General features: G+C 32.1%; 1 protein-coding gene across 3 annotated transcripts in view; it reads right to left on the bottom strand.

Moving 5' to 3' along the window:
- LOC127731966 (translation initiation factor eIF-2B subunit delta-like) overlaps window positions 1–16,898 on the bottom strand; it is a 45,945-nt gene extending 29,047 nt beyond the window's left edge. The window contains exons 1-7 of one of the 3 annotated variants that reach the window (XM_052240932.1): window positions 16,775–16,895; window positions 10,425–10,759; window positions 9,405–9,483; window positions 4,787–4,973; window positions 4,201–4,259; window positions 4,055–4,110; window positions 78–154 (exon numbers count right to left, since the gene is read on the bottom strand). In XM_052240932.1, the coding sequence (XP_052096892.1) occupies window positions 78–154; window positions 4,055–4,110; window positions 4,201–4,259; window positions 4,787–4,973; window positions 9,405–9,483; window positions 10,425–10,751 (785 nt within the window). In that variant the 5' untranslated portion in view covers window positions 10,752–10,759; window positions 16,775–16,895. Of the gene's footprint in view, window positions 1–77; window positions 155–4,054; window positions 4,111–4,144; window positions 4,260–4,786; window positions 4,974–9,404; window positions 9,484–10,424; window positions 10,760–16,774 lie in introns of all 3 variants that reach the window. The other 2 variants (XM_052240933.1, XM_052240931.1) reach the window with 2 other exon arrangements.
- Window positions 16,899–17,873: the final 975 nt, after the last annotated feature.

Below are 17,873 nucleotides of genomic sequence, written 5' to 3'. Positions count from 1 at the left end.
TCTAACATCCAGTTTCAGATATTACATGTTTATATGAGATTAATTGATATTTGTTATTGTAGACAAGATAGAGTTACCTTATATATGGTTTAATTCTAGCCTCTAAATCCCTTGACAGTTCTTTATGTGCTGGTGTTGTGTAATCTGCTATTACCTATAAACAAAAAATAATTATACATGTTTCAAAGACCCAGTCTTCTAAATGTGACTGTATAATAATAATAATAATAATAATAATAATCTTTATTTCAAGAGGGTATGCTCAATTAGTACAAACACTATTCTCCCTTGAGGCCCTCTCACTCCACTCACAATAAATCACACAATTTCATCATAACAAAGATAAACATAAGAAAACATAATCAAAATTGATACATAATCATTTAAATAATTCCAGGATTTTCAAGTAAAAACTTAAAGCAGTTTGTTTTAAAAGTATTTATGTTTGACATGTGTCTTAGTGCTTCTGGTAGTTTATTCAATAAAGTTGGGCCAGAATATGAAAAAGATCTTCTAAATGTGTTTGTTCTTGCCTTTGGTATATTAAGTAATTGGGTAGTATTTGATCTAAGCTGTATTCCATTTTTATTTGTAACATAGGAGATTTTGTTAGACAAATATTCTGGGACAGATCCATATAAACATTTATGAACATATAAGGCCTTGTGGTAAATTACAAGATCAGTAAATCGAAGCCATGATAACTTTTTAAACATTGTATTAGATGGGGTATCATAAGGAAGTTCAAGAATAATTCTAGCTGCTCGTTTTTGAAGTTTATCTAATCTATTTGTATTTTGGTCACTGGTGTTTCCCCAAATTGTACAACAGTAATCCAAAATAGGGAGAATATAACCATTAAACTATAACTTTCGTGTTTCCAAGGGGAGGGATTTCTTTATCCTAGACAAAAGATTTAGCCTGGTACTGATTTTTGTGCACAAAGTGTCAATTTGGGCTGTCCACTCAAGATTTTCATCAATAAAAACCTCTAGGAGCTTTTCGCCATTAACATCTCTTATGTGGGAGTTACCAACAGTCAAATTAAGAACATGGTCTGTTCTTGCTAGTTTCTGTCTATAACCAATAACCATAGATGTAGTTTTTGTTGGATTTATATACATCTTATTTCCCTTGCACCATTCTTCAATTCTGTCTAAATCATTCGTAATGCTGTCCTGGATGGTATTGAGACTACGACCTGTGCAGTGAATGGTAGTATCATCTGCATAGAGGTCTGCTTGAGATGAGGTTATATGAAGGGGCAAATCATTAATGAACAATAAAAATAAAAGGGGGCTTAATATGGAGCCCTGAGGTACTCCAGATTTTATTTCTAGTGCCCTTGACTTGATTGTCCCATTTTCAACTTGTTGGAATCTATGAGATAGATATGATTTAAACCAGTTACATGATAAATTTGAAATTTTGTAGCACTGCAGTTTTTGAAGAAGGATAATGTGATCTACCAGATCAAATGCTTTTTTAAAATCTAGGAAGATAATACCTATAATTTCTCCATCATCAATGGCTTTCAACCACTGATCAATAAGTTTTAGTAAAGCAGTGTGACAAGAGTGGTGGCTTCTAAATCCAGACTGACTTGCATGAAGGAGCTTATATTTTAATAGGTATCGGTAAAGGTGTTTGCAGACATGCTTTTCAAAAATCTTTGAAAGAGTAGGCAAAATAGATATTGGTCTATAGTTGTCGACAGTATCTTTAGGACCCTTTTTATGACTTGGCATGACACGGGCATTTTTAAGCTCAGAAGGAAATATACCAGCAGTGATACTCCTATTTATAATATAAGCTATTGACGTTGAAATAACTTCTGATGATAGTTTAAGTATGCGAGGACTGATCTGATCAATGCCTGTAGCTTTTGCAACATTTAAATTGCTAAGGCAGTCCTTAACTTCTGCAACTGTAATTAAGGGGATGTAAAACCAAGTATCTTGAGGTACTTTTAATTTGCTGCTACCTCCTCATAAATCTTATTACTATCAAATTTGTATGATTTAGATGTTGATAGGCTATCTTTCGGGGCAATATTTATAAAATGTTTGTTAAAAGCATCAACTATATGCTGAGTTTCTGTGATAACACCATTGTGTGTCTTAAGTTGTGATGGAAAAGGAGAACTTTTAGTTTGGTTGATCCCCTTGACATATTTCCATAATTCTTTTGGATTTTTAGCCTGTTCAATAGATGTTTTATAAAAATTGTTTTTTGCATCATCTATAAGTGATGTGCTTTTGTATAAAGAATTAATGGCATAAAATGTGTGATCAAAATATCTGATACAAGCAAGAAGAACAGTTCCTGGAACATGAAATTGCTCTTAAAAAGTCAATATAAACATAATAAACAGTGGCGAGTCCAGGGGGTTGAAACCCCCCTTTTTTGACGATCAATGCATTTGAATGGGGACATATATATAGTCGGAACCCCCCTTTTATCCTGGGTTGGGAACCCCCCTTTTAAAAATGGCTGGATCCGCCCCTGATAAAAATAAACTGTCTTCAGTTTTCAATTCTTTAAAGCTAGGATACTGCTGCTAATTCTAAAATTTGTGCATGCATTTAATATTAAAATGTTTTAATAATGGACAAAAAATGTGAGACTAACTATTGTAATTTCAGTAAATGCTGCATACATATATTAAAGCTACTTTGGATTTACTTTTTTTCATGGATACTAATTTTTATGATAGTTGAAAAGTGTATAAATATTTTCATGGGTTTTTTATTTTGTGATTAAGTCAAATTGTTGCATTCAAGCCTATAGAAACAAGCATTCTGCGAGTATTGCATGGCAATACATAGTCCCTACCAGTTAAAAATTCATTGTATTGGAACAAAATTATAACTTGATCTATAACTTGTCATGGTGTAAACTATATAACAAATATCTAGTCAATATCTTCAAGCATGACGAAAAAAAGTGTTGAAAACTGATTATTTAAGTGAATTTTCTAAGTCCAAGGACCATAACTCTGCACAAAATCATCAGACCGGAACAAAATTCGAACTTGAACTGTAACTTGTCATGATAAAACTATATACCAATTATCAAATCAATATCTTCAAGAATGACAAAAAAAAGTGCGGAAAACTGATTATTTTAGTGAATTTTCTAAGTCAATGGACCATAACTCTGCACAAAATCATCAGACCGGAACAAAATTCAAACTTAATCTGTAACTTGTCGTGATTAAACAATACACCAATTATCAAATCAATATCTTCAAGCATGAAGAAAAAAAGTGTGGAAAACTGATTTGCCGGACTGACGGATTGACAGACATACTGAGTGCAAACCTAAAGTCCCCTTTGACTTCGTCGGTAGGGGACTAATTAGTACCTCCCTGAACATTTAAATTTAAATTAAAACCTACATCCACGAAATTTGTGAAAATTGGTATTAAACCCACGAATAATAATGAATCCACAGTATCAGGAAAAAAAATTCTGAATTTACAGTATATGAAATTTGGGGACTACACTGATCATGATGGTAGATCACACTAAGCCTAACATTTAACATGTTTAATACAATCTTAAATAATCGCTAATCAAACATTAATAAAATAAAGGTACTGATTTAACTTCAACTCGCATGGTCAAATATCTAGGAATAGACCAACATTCGTCAGGCTTAGTGGACCTCTAAATAAATTTACCATAAACCTGTTTATATGCAACTAGCATTAGACCTTCATTTGTTAGCCTTAGTGGACCACTAAATAAATAAACCATATACCTGTTTCAATGCACTAGCATATGGCCAAAAATCTAGCAATAGACCAACACTTGTCAGCCTTTGTGGACCCTAAAATAAATTGCCCATTACCTGTAAAAATGCAACATACATGTATTCTTGTACATGACCAAATATATATCTAGTGTTAAATCTTTTTTCAGTCAGGGGTAATACAAGTGTTTTCTATTTACTTGTTCAGGTTAGTTATTTTAGAGGTAAAGTTATATCTTTTAGAAATTCTAGAGGTAAAGTTATATCTTTTAGAAATTCAGATTTTTTAACCATATACCTGTTTAAATGCCACTAACATGGCAAGACACCTTGCATTAGACCCACAAATAACACCTTCAGCATACTGGACCCCTGCTTAACCACTTACCTGTTTAAATGCCACTAACATGGCAAGACACCTTGCATTAGATCCACAAATAACACCTTCAGCATACTGGACCCCTAGTCTAACTATGGCTGGATGTATAGTGGAATTTCTAAAACTGCAAAAGAAAATGATTTACCTTCAATACAGCATGTACAGTTACTGAGATGACTTCATTGATTCTTTAAAACTATAGTTTAACTAGAATGTATGTCAAAACATGCTATAGGACACCATGCCCTCCAGTCTCACCATCTTATTTCTATGTTCAGTGAATTGTTTTAAATCTTGGTCAAAAGTTTTAATATAATTTTGTATATATGCCAACAGTTAAATTCATAATGACACAAGTGTACAACATTTTAAGTTGATGTGAACACAAACTACCCTATTAAAGACTTTGGCCTTATACTAAAACTTTTGATTACCTGATACCAGAGGACAAGACTTTGTGTTAGTGACAACCCTTTCTCATAAGCCATAAATCATCACAATAAACATTGTGCTAGTGAGCCCTCGCACTCATCAGTCAAAAACTCACAGCTTTCCTTTTGTAAACTTGTGACAGCTACATCTCGTCAGCCATAAACTCACAGAAAAATATGTGTAAGTGAGCCCTCTCACTCATAAGTCATAAATACTCACGATAAACTTTGTGTTAGTGACACCTCCCTCTCATACTGGTGTAGATGTTCAAACAACCTGACTTGACGTTGAACTTTTGTGCGTTGAGGTATTTTCTGTTTCTCTAACTTCTTAGCCATTTTTTTCTGTGCTTGAACATCGTCTGCCATTAAATGGTCTGGAACTCTCTTAGGTTCTATCTTAGCCACTAAAATAGTCAAATATATCTATATTTCAGGGTGAGAAAATATAATATGGTGTAACTGGCCAAATTGGCAAGTTTGTTCTAATATTGACTTGCCCTCAATGAAATATACCAGCTATTTTAATAGCATAAATAAATGAATTTACTAGTGGATAAGTTAAAGCTTGCTCTATACAGTCAAGGGTATAACTTAAATAAGTTACTAGAGAAAAATAACATACATGTGTTATTACAGATACTTTCATGAGTTGTCTACTCTTTGTTTCTAAAATTTTCTTAATCTGTAGTAACATACATGACATATGTTTGTTATTTGTTAAAAAAATCATAAATATTTTCATTTTTAGTGGGCACATGGGAATTCTTGAAACTTTGCACAGTAACTTAATCAATGTTAATACATAGCCTTGATATCTAATTTTCCAATTAAATTAATACATTTTTTATCAACCATGGTAAATCATTGAAACAAGGCTTTTAAGCTATGAACTTTGCTGTAATAACAAGGCGCATGTAACTTATTATATGAGACACTTGGGAATTACTTGGAAGTTTGTGCAGAACCTCATTACATGCTCTGATCATTATTTCTTACAATAAATTAAAACACATTGTGATTAAGTATGATACATGTCTGAGCAAAGGCTTTGAAGTGATGTAGAGAAGCTGTAATAATACCTTTAGTTATTACAGGCAAATTTTTTCTGTAATAACATAGGTGTACTATGCATGATTGGCAAACTATGAACTGTAATATATCTTTCTAAAGTTTAGTATACATAAAGACAATAATAATATCAATAGAACTTGTATACAATTTAAAAAAACAAAGGATGTGTATTGCCCCTTTGAAACATGTAACATACATATGTTATCACATTTTTTTTTCTTTCTAAGTTATACCCTTGACTGTATACAGTAAACCTCAGTAGATTTGATAATTAACTGTTGACACAGAGATAATGTCTTGCTGTATGTAATGTTGATAGTAAAATGCAAACATTGAAATTTAAACATCATGTTAAATGGTGTAAACTATGCACAATATTCAAAGTAAATGTGCCATGACAAAAACTAAATGGGCAGAACCAAATGACATATACAACTCAGACAACTGTATACCACATATATATATCATTGACTTTCCTTTAAACTGTACAAACTTGTAACATGACTGAGGGGTCAAATAATCTCCATGGATATAAATACAATTGGTTTCCCTCAAACTGACCTAATCACAAACTTTGACATGTAAACAATGCAAAAGTTCCAAAGTTAATAAACCATGACTGAGGGGCGGGACCATATAATCTCAATAGAAATGAGATTTATTAATGCTAATGCAATTGCATACCAAATATCATTGACTTACTATTAGTGGTTGTTCATCCTAAACTAACCTAATCACAAACTTTATCATGTGTAAAATATGCAAAAAATTTGAAAGTCAATTGAACATGACTGAGGGGCATGGCCAAATAATGTCCATGGATGTGAGATTTGCTTATGCTATATACATTTAGTAACCATAAATGGTTTCCCTTAAACTGACCTAATCAGTTGCTGCAGGATAGTTTCATATACTGTAAATGCACAAATTTCAACAAAATTAAGTCCTGTGGAGTCTTGTCAAAGCAATGAAAGCATGTTTGAAGATCTTTATATTTTGTGGTTTCAAAAAGAAACAGAATAAAATGCTTCGCTGAGCACAGCCACATACGACCGCAGAGGTCTAACCCTGAACAGTTGGGGCAAGTTTGGACACAATATTCAAGCTTGATACTGTCTGAATTTGGATTGTGATCAAATTTTTGACATAACATAGGTTTCTGACACAAAATAAATGTGGTCAAAGATCTTAAAAATTTGAAATGGGACATTTAATTTACCTAGAATGGTCTGATATTCAAAATCTAACAACATGGTTAGATTCAGCATATAAAAAAACACCAAAAATTTAATTTAGATGACATGGATGAAATCAAACAAAGTTTAATTTTAGACCCTTCAAACCTTAATACGGACTAATTTGAAAACAGGACCCAAAATAAAAAATCTAAATGCACAATAAGATTCAGCATATCATACAGCCGCAATAATTCAGTTTTTGATGAAATCAAACAAAGTTAAATTTTGGACCCTTTTGACCTCAATGTAGACCAATTTAAAAATGGGGTCCAATATCAAAAAGAGTAATCAAGGTTAGAACACCCAAAATACAGTGCTATTGCGCAACACTGTGCAATTGAAGATTTCTTGCTATTGCGCAATACTGTACATTGAAGATTTCTTGCTATTGCGCAATACTGTGCAATTGAAGATTTCTTGCTATTGCGCAATACAGTGCAATTGAAGATTTCTTGCTATTGCGCAATACTGTGCTCAGTGATCTCCCCAGGCAGTTTTAGCGTCTTTGCACCACGACGCTGTAATTTTTTTCCCGTGACGCTATAATAATTTCTGCGACGCTAAAATTATTTTGAGGATGCTATTTTTTCTTGTCTCATACATTGCCGCAAAATCGATGTCCTAATTTTTGAACTTTCATCTAATTACCACTTGTGATCATAAAAATTATATCACCTTTAATTGTAATCCATTCAATTGGGACAATAGAGGCAATTAAGAGTGATTAAATGTGAATTACCTTTTGGTTGATAACTGTTTGGATACAAATACCCCAAGCTGACACTTATGTCAGTTATGACATGACTAATAACACGTGGTCCAATCGCAAATTTTGAAATCGAGAAAATGGAATCAGAAAATCATAAACAATTAAAAATCTACGTTTGAATCATGACATAACCGTCTCCTAAGAGATGAAATAATTACGCGGTGTACCTCGATGTTGACAAAATGGCTGACCAAACCAAGGTGTACAATTTTTTTTCATGTCGATTCAACAGCAATTTTTTATTTATAAGTAAAGAAATTCAAAGATATAAACGATTTATTCCTTTAGAAAAGAGGTGAAAGCACTGACTTTTCAGATTGGTCGTATGCATGGTTACTCGAGAGCGTACAATAAACATTCTGATTTTCGGCAAAATAAGTTTGATACTTCATTAGAACATGATGAAAATTGCCTTTGGTTAATGTTTCATCCATTTATTGCATAAAAAGCGTCATATTCATTCCAAATCGCTTGTCAAACATTGTTTATTTTCGTTATTTTTTCTTCGACTGCCATTGGAATATTTGTACAAACTACGGATTGGAAGCGGGATTCATCGGAAGCGGACCCGCTATGACCAAAATCCGCATTTTTTCGATAATAACTACAAATGCACAAATGGCACAGCTGACAGAATAATAATGATCCCAAAAGGGAAAACTATGCTTTCCACACGCATTAACAGACTTTTTATTAGATCTCCTTGCTAAATGTATTTATTTCTATGTAAATGCATTGTTTCGATTTACTGATTAAAGTAGCTTAACTTTGTAAAAAAAATATAAAACCAAATGTGTCTTTGGACGACACCATTGCATTATACGACGCAAAAATTTTTTTATGGTTGTATAAAAACTTGAATTTGGTGTGTCCAAGGCATTTTTCGGGATTTACTTTCACCAGAAATGGTGAAGAAGAGCTGGCATCCCTAATGTTACTGGGATCAAATTACTCCTTTTTTACCTAAAGTAGGATTGGTATCACAACTGGGACCAGACTTGTCTTTATAACCTTAAGCAGACTTGGAATACTTAATGGAACCAGAATCTCTTTTAAAAACCCAAATCTGAGCTGGTTTCCTAACTGGGACTGGACTTCTCTTTTCGACCCAAAGCAGAGCTGGTATCCTTATTTAGATCAGAATCTTTTTACATTAACATGATGAAGCAGAACTCCTTGGACTCTTTTACCTGACGCTGAGCTTGCATCCTTTATTCTAGGACATTTTTTTCTGAATCAATTTATTACCTGAAGCAGAGCTGGTATCCTTGCTAGATCTTTATTTACCTGAAGCAGAGCTGGTATCCTTGCTAGATCTTTATTTACCCGAAGCAGAGCTGGTATCCTTGCTAGATCTTATATTAACCTGAAGCAGAGCTGGTATCCTTGCTAGATCTTTTTTTACCTGAAGCAGAGCTGGTATCCTTCCTTGAACCTTTTTTTAACTGAAGCAGAGCTGGTATCCTTGCTAGATCTTCATTTACCTGAAGCAGAGCTGGTATCCTTACTGGAACGTTGTTTACCTGAAGCAGAGCTGGCATCCTTCCTGGAACCTTGTTTACCTGCAGCAGAGCTGGCAACCTTCCTTGAACCTTATTTATCTGAAACAGAGCTGGTATCTTTCCTGGAACCTTGTTTACCTGCAGCAGAGCTGGCAACCTTCCTTGAACCTTATTTTCCTGAAACAGAGCTTGTATCCTTGCTTGAACCTTATTTACCTGAAGCAGAGCTGGTATCCTTGCTTGAACCTTATTTACCTGAAGCAGAGCTGGTATCCTTGCTTGAACCAGAAGTTCCAGTTTCTTTTTTCTGATCTTTTAAAGCCCTCTGTTGTTCCTACAATAATATCATATATAATCAAAATTCATAATTTATGTTTTATCATAAAATAATATTTTATTATACTGCAAATGAGTCCTTGAAAAATATCAATTAAATATAAAAAGAGAATTTCATTTATTATATGATTATATATTTTCTTGTTTTTTTTCCATTGTAATCAACTCTGCAAAAATCTTGTATAAATTCTAAATATATAAGATTTAGAGTTCAGCTCATGTACGTAAATATAGTAATGGGAGATTTTTTTGTGACCTATTACAGGGATGTATGAATACAATGTTTTTTATTGGATGACTGAATAAATATGAACCAATAACACCCTTTCGTCATAAAAGCATTTCAATCTTGCAGGTATCAGTTATTTGTTTCCAGGAATGAAATACATGTATGACAGGAGCAACCGGAGCAGCTGACAAAAGGTTTTGCAACATTAAACAATAATAAATAATATTGATTTTAGCATGTTTAGTAGAAAAGGACACTAAAAATACTGGCCAATCAAAGGACTCGAAAAATACTGGCCAATCAAATTACTCTATAAATAATGGCCAATCGAGTGAATCACCTAGCCGACCGTGCGAGGGCTGTATAGCCAGTCAATGTCGTTAAAAAATCCCATCATCAATCACCTGACAATTACCAGTATTCACCATCAAGAATGAGTTTTACCTGAATCGGTCCTCTATATTATTACCATGTGATTACACTTGTGCACTTACAAAGGGAATAATGTAAATTCAGAAAATTTTGTTGCATTTAATTTAGTATTGCCAATTTTTTTCTTAAAATGAACAAAAATGATAAAAATAATATGTAGTTTTAGAAAATGTTGCATACAATAAATGGCATTCAAATTTAAATGCAAATGTATACTTTTGTCTATTAAAAATAAAAATTTTGCAAGATTTTCTGAAGTTACAACTTAATAGTTTTACCTGTAATGCCCTTCTCTCGGCCTTTAATTCTGCCTTACTTTTCTGTGGTTTGTTTGGATCTGTCTGACTACCATTATTTGAGGTCTTCTGTTGTCCTTTAGGTTTTTGTCCTTTACTTGGGTCTGTTTGATTTGTTACATCTGTGGGCTTCTCTTCTGTCTTTGCTCTTGGAGATTTGCTACCATCGGATGTTTTCTGTTGACCTTTACAATCACCAGACGGATTACCTCCCTTTCCACCTTTTGGTTTTTTGTCTTTCTTTTTTCCTGGTGTTGATCCTTGATCTTTCACTTTATCTTGACCTGATGCTCCCAATTTGTCTGACATAATTCAATCTAAAAATAGATAACTGCATGTAAAAACTGTGTTAAATTTCCATACTTTATAAGGGTCCACCCATAGGGAATTTGAAGGACCTGACAATATTAATTGCAACTGGTTCTACTGGCCGGCCTTCACAATTTTAGTTGTTATGAAGACCCCTGATTTGTACTTCCAAAAATTGTACCTAAAATTTTAAATCTTTAAACTTCAAGCATGTCAAGTCTTGTAAAAAATTATACAAGTAATTGTTTTTTAACCCTGAAATCCTCAAGTTTTGGAAGTCAAAACATGCCTCAAACATTTTTTCCCGCAAACTTGTATAAATGAATAATGAAGATGAACATTTTTTTTTTTTGTTTGTGTACGAATTGAAATGAGTCTAGAGCTTATTCAATATACAAAATAAGTTTTCTAGTGGAAACTCACCTCAGATCAATCAGGCAGATTTTTGTATCTGTACACTGATCAGTAATAAATCAACTTTGCATATTCGTTGTTTTAAGGCATAAATTATTATTAGAGATGTCAACGAGTACTCGAGTATTCGAGTATAGCTTGGTAATACCGAGTATTGAATACCAAAACGATATTCGACTAATCGGTTTCCTGTAAGAATATTGCTGTCTTCTTTTTATAAAATTGATCTTCTTGAGAACCTCTTTCGGAAAATTAGATAGGCATCACTGATTATTCATACTACATGTACTAGTAAATAAAATACATTTTGTTTGGAATGCTTATGCTAAATTGTCATTTAAATTCCTCCGAAAATACGTGGGCTATACCCAGGCTAACAATTTAAACTAAACATGGCATTGCCATTCCGTCACATTGGTACAGTCAGAACATCATCTGCAAGACTGTAGTTTACAAAGTTGCAAAACTGACTGTTCCCTATAATAGTTGACAAGAAAATGTGTCCAAATTCAATAAGTTTATTGCATCCTATGGTGACCTTCAGTGAATAGCTAAACTTCTTATCACGCCTTTGTAAACATGAAATGTTTTTTCTTAACGATTACCAAATACTATTGTTTGATATGGTTTTTCCTTGTTATAATTTTTAAATAGGTGTTCATTAAATTATATTGATTAGATTATTGTTTTTACTTCATTAGTACTTGTAGCTAATAAGCTCTTAATTAAGGTGTGTAATTCTCTGTCCCAGATACTTGTGCAATGTAGATGGTTTTTCGTCTGTTGAACAACAAACCACAGATTGTAAAATATGTATTTTTCTGTTTCCGTGTTGTAGATATATTACTGAGCGAGTACTCGAGTATCGCTCGATTATTGATAAAACCAACGAGTACTCGATTAGTAATTGTTAACGGAGTTGACATCCCTAATTATCATATTATCAATTAAACTATATACATATACTTTAAAAGAGAGGCGAAAAATACCGAAGGGACATTCAAATCATAAGCTGGATATAAACTGACAATGCCATGGCTAAAAAAGAAACAGACAAACAGATAAAACAAAAGAAAAAAACGCTACCTGAAGATAGAGTTTCTTTGTTTACATTGAAAATGACATCATATATAAAATTCCTAACAAACGCCCCAACATTGGATATGTTTTTGTAATTCAGTTACTTTTTCGCCAGAAATTATTCACGGAATTTTTTTACAATAAATATAAAAATAAGGAGATGTGGTATGATTGCCAATAAGACATCTATCCACCAAAATTCAAATGAAGTGGATATAAGCAATAAAAGGCAACTGTACGGCCTTCAACAATAGGAAAACCCATACAGTATAGAAGCCTATAAAATGTTCATAAATAAATATATAAATCTGCTGTTAACGGGATATCATTAGGTATTCTAAAAGTTTGATGTCTTCATTCCATTTCACAGGTAACACCTGCTTCAAATTAGATCATGCAACATGCATCTTTCGATTCTGAATGTAAACCAAATGTACTGATTTGATTATAAACTAAGAAATGAATTTGGGAATTATGATACAAAATTTCTTCAGATTATCATGATTATCAAGTTGCAGTTAATATTCGAGTATTTACTTTTAAACTACAAAAGTGATTCGATTATGATCGATAATTGTTGATATTTGGCATGAAATTATGTCAAAAAAGTCATGTATCATGTGTATGTTCTGTTTTACGATTAAGAGTATAACCTTGTACTTGTTTAAAAAGGGGGTTACCATGGTTACTGATTTGCATAAATTAATAAAAGCATGTGTTTGACTTGTTAAACTTTTTTCTTCATAATTGAATTTACATTTTATTTCTAAATCTAAATTTTCTTAGCATTTGCTCAAAAGTAATTAAATGATGCAGGCCTTTAAACAAGGAATTATTTGAATCTGGAATAATTTTGAATTCTGGAAAATTGATGAGAAATATATGATGAAAACTAACCCAACTAAATAGGGTTAGCCATGCGCGCATGGCTAAGGTGGGTTAGTTAGTTCATACTGAAATGATAGTGAAAGTAAAATTAACCTTAGCCATGCATGCATGGCTAACCCTATTTAGTTGGGTTAGTTTTCATCATACATTTCTAATCAATTTTCCAGAATTCAAAATTGTTCCAGATTCAAATAATTCCTTGTTTTTACATTATTATTGTTTCGAACTTGTCCATTTAGACAAGTTGCAAGAAAATCAACTTGTCCGACGACCTCTTAACTCACTTGCCGGAATCTAAGGTTAAAAATTTTACATATTGATTATGTGCACAGTGACACTTTGGGCTTTTAGCGTACCTGATGAAGACAGTAATTTGTTGTATTATGTAAATTTGTCTGTAACAAAATAAAGAATACTACATCAAAAATCATTTTTATTATTTTCAAATATTAGTTACCATTCCAAAGTTAGATCTCTAACTCAATGTTTGTCTTAAGGTGGTACCTAACACTACAGGGAGATAACTCTGTAAAAATCAGCTAAACGTTTTAATTACGTTGTATTGTTAAGGAAATATTAAGCTTCTCAATGATCAAAATTAGTGTTTGTCAAACTGCTATATAACCAATGAAATTTTTCTGATAAAGTGGTTGGTTCAAATTTTTTGAAATTTTTATATTTTTGTCAAAGGGTTAAAGTAAAGGTTTTGTCAAAATTTTATGAAAATTAAACGAGCCAAATTAATATTAGTCAAGGTGTTGGGTACCACCTTAAATCTTAGCATCTTATTTTTGATACTTTTGTTTTTTCTATGAATTATTCTGTCCATAGTAAAATTTTAGTGAAACAGTAAAGTTTTGTGACAAATTGATAATAATCACAACATTCACAACTAAAATTATGGTCTATTGACCGATCTTCTTTTCTTGATTTTTTAGGACTTCTTTGCTCTAATATAATTTTTAATTGTCTTTCCTTTGCAGATGTCTTTACCAATCATTTAAGTGTAATTTCATGGACAATGAAAATCTCATTTGTCTGTTATCTTCAGAACACTGCTCATTACAAGCCCCCAAGGGGCAATTTTTGAAGGCCTAATGCGCAAATACTTACTTTGCGCAATCAGTTTCTTGATTGAATTTATGAGATGAAACATTGAACTCTAATAAAAAATTATGAGCTAACCTGAGAAAAATTGTTAAAGGCATGTTTTTACATCTCAAAACTTGAGAATGTTTGTGGGACTGTAAAAAAAATTTACTTATACAAGTAAATTTTTGAGAAAATTAAGGGGAGATTATTCAAACATTATAATAAACTTATATAAGTAATTATTATTTACTTCTTCAAGTAAATAAAGATTACTTGTACAAGTAGCACCCCTGACTGTATGTGTTTAACATGTTTAAAATTATGGTAAAATTACAAAATCACAATTTGTGACAAAATTTCGAATTTGCTACTAAAATAAGTGATTTTATAAATCACTTATTTCAGTAATTCCCCTGACTGATGAAAAAGCTTCTAAATTGTAATATGGTTTGTAAAACAAAAGCTTTAGGAAATTAACTCAATCTCTTGGCCAAAAAAAATGGAAAGATGATCTTCTTACAAATGATCAATGAATTGGTAAGGATTATCTGTCAGTTTTATAATTATGCAAATATAATGATTATTTGTACAACGCATTGTTAATCAAAACATTAAGAGCAATCTCGTGCAATCAAGCCTAATAAGTCTAGAACATATGAAAATGTATGAAACCATTTATCATGATTGGTCAATATACGTTGTTGACATTAGGGCAATAGAATGGAAATTGCTATTCCGGCGACCTGGATCTCTAAGGATTTATCTCCTTTGACAATGTTTGATATGAAAGCTTCTGTCAGCAATCATGTCAATCAATGAATAAACTGATCATAAATATCAGAATTAAAACTAAATTTAGACTTTGTTTGGTCAATAAAAGAATTGTTCATTTTTAAGCATTTGTAACTCTAAAAAGTATGATATGTTTTATAATATCATGGATTTTTTGTTTGTCCTGTCAGACAACTAATATGTAGAGTCTACTTGACCGATGCCTATGTCCACTTGTCCCGGACAATCGGACAAACGATAACGTCGAGCCCTGTGATGCAATAAATCGTCTCTCATGGTTAGGTGTTCTCCTGTCAGGTATCTCAAACTAACTGTACAAGTGAACAGTGATCGTTAGCCAGATATCCCTAAGGCATGTCAGGGCTTTAAAACAGTAATTAGGACAACTCTTTGAATTATAATACAATCTGGGCTTAGCCTATGCAATTACATGCAATTTATTATTGCTAACAAAAATAATCTGGGTTATGCAATTACATGCAATTTATTATTGCTAAAAAAAATGGTGGAGGCTAGGGAAACGAAAATAGATTTTGCCTACATTTTTCAATCATAGTGCAGTTATTTAACAATGGAGGGGATCATTTGACAATGGCAGAAGATAATTTTATCACTGCCAGCATAAAACTGGTCATGGAGATCACCTCATTTTATATTCGTGTCATTTTCGTACATGCAAGAGAAGAGAAAATAAATCGCTTTCGAAAATTAGATAGTTTACAGTAATCATCATATAATTTGAAAAGAATTGAGGTTTAATTAATTCAATATTTTGTTATAACTGTCGAATGATAGTAACTTACACTGTAGTAGTATTTAGTAATTGTAGTTATTTGCAAGAAATTTACTCGACTATCAACGAAACTGGCATCGTAAACAGTCAGGGGACTTAATAAAATGAGTGATTTTCTAAATCACTGATTCAAGTAACATTATGTCCATAAAGGTTGGAAGTAAGAGTTGTCTTTCTTTAATAATTACCTATTTAAGTAGTACAAATTAATCACTAGACTAAGTGATTTAATTTTATTTTAGCTTTAAATATAGAATACAAATGATCCAGGAACTAATTATGTTGCTAAAATTATCAGAACCAACATCTGTGTTGATAAGATGACCGGGTCATGTCAGGTGATGACCTTGTACTAAATCTAGGATAATGACATAAAAATCACTTGTTTACCTATCATACCTCAATTTCCTCCCAAAAAATCACTTCTTTAAGTATCATTATTATAATAATCCCCACTAATTTCAACACCCCCGAACAGTGAAATTTTGATCGTGAACAGTAGAATTTTATTACATAATCTGTAAGATGAAACCTTAAATTTTACAGGAAAAATACTCCCACTGATTGGAAAAATCTGTTAAGAAAGTATCAGTTCATTATGTAAAGCCATTTTTATACTGATAGCATTTTTTCAACTAAAATAGAATTTACAGCTAAATGATTGCATCAAAGGCATAAACCTTGCTGCTTAAAAGAAGCAAAAAGATCATTTTTTTCAATTTTACTAATGAAAAGATATCATCTAAACCTATGTGTTTAAAATTTTGGTAAACTACAAAATCACAATTTGTGACAAAACTTCGAATTTCAATTTGCTACTTAAATAAATAAGTGATTTAAAAATCACTTATTTCAATAAGTCCCGTGACTGGTAAAAGATGACTCAATCACTCACAATAGTTGTGATTGACTTGAACAGCTCTATTCAGGATAACCTGTGAAAAGTATAACAAAAAATGTATACAATTATATAGTATTGGGGACTACTGGTACAAAATGTTTGCTGTCCAATAATGGCAATATGTCTCGTCTAACAGGTGGAATCTGTCATCCAACTCCTTCATTCCCCGTAAAGTGTCGTTCTTTATTTAGACCAAGAACCGAAAAACTTAAATGTTTAGTTACCTGTCTTCTATAATTTAGATTAAATATACAAAGTCAAATTCAGCCTGATGAAATAAACACTGAACAGTTTTAAACGTTGAATACCGAAAAATAGTTAACATTCAGAAATGCAACGTACGTTATTCATTATATTGAATGTACATAATGGACTTGTTGGATTTAAGAACTGCCAGTATGTTTCGTATAACAGGAAATTCATAGTAGGGGATTAAATTCATTCTCTTTTCGCAATTTACTGCTTGTATTATTCTATAGTTTTGAACTTGTTATTTGATTTACTCCTCAGACACGTTCTTGCTTGGACGTAGAAAGTGAATTGATTAAAAGTCGCCCCAGTGCTAGATCGCCCCAACTTTCTAGTACTACCAACTCGACCCACAAAAACAAGAATTCTAGGGGTTACACTAAAGACCTGAAAGTAGACCTGAAAAGACCCGAATAGACTTGAAGATATGAGACTAAAATTATTCAAATTACAATAACTTCTTTATTTTTGAAAGGATTTTCTTCAAGATAGAATTTTATTAAATGTAAAGATCCACTCTTTATCAAAAATAAAATGTTTTAAATAAAAACCAATTTTTTGAGTATTCTAACTCTGCGGTTACTATTATTATTTAAATTTTAACTAAAACATAAAAAAAAATGCGGTGCCTGCAAATAGGGTGGACATCCTGAAGAAGAAGAAGAAGAAGAAGAAGAAGAAGAAGAAGAAGAAGAAGAAGATGCCAAAACGTGGAACTGAACGGAGAAATGAAAAGACTTGAACGGACCTAAAATTCTACGATCAGACTTATTCAAACTAATTAACTCATTTAAATTGTATTTATATAATCAGGTCTTAAACTGTTTTATTCATATATTGAAAATAAAAGTATCATTTGCACATAAACCATGTATTCTAAAGACGTGTGTTCGTCGATTGGAATGTTTGAATT

This window comes from Mytilus californianus, unplaced genomic scaffold (assembly GCF_021869535.1).
Source record: "Mytilus californianus isolate M0D057914Y unplaced genomic scaffold, xbMytCali1.0.p SCAF_21, whole genome shotgun sequence".
NCBI classification, from domain to species: Eukaryota; Metazoa; Mollusca; class Bivalvia; order Mytilida; family Mytilidae; genus Mytilus; species Mytilus californianus.
The sequence above is the reverse complement of the archived record's forward strand: the minus strand, read 5'-3'. Positions and strand labels throughout refer to the sequence as shown.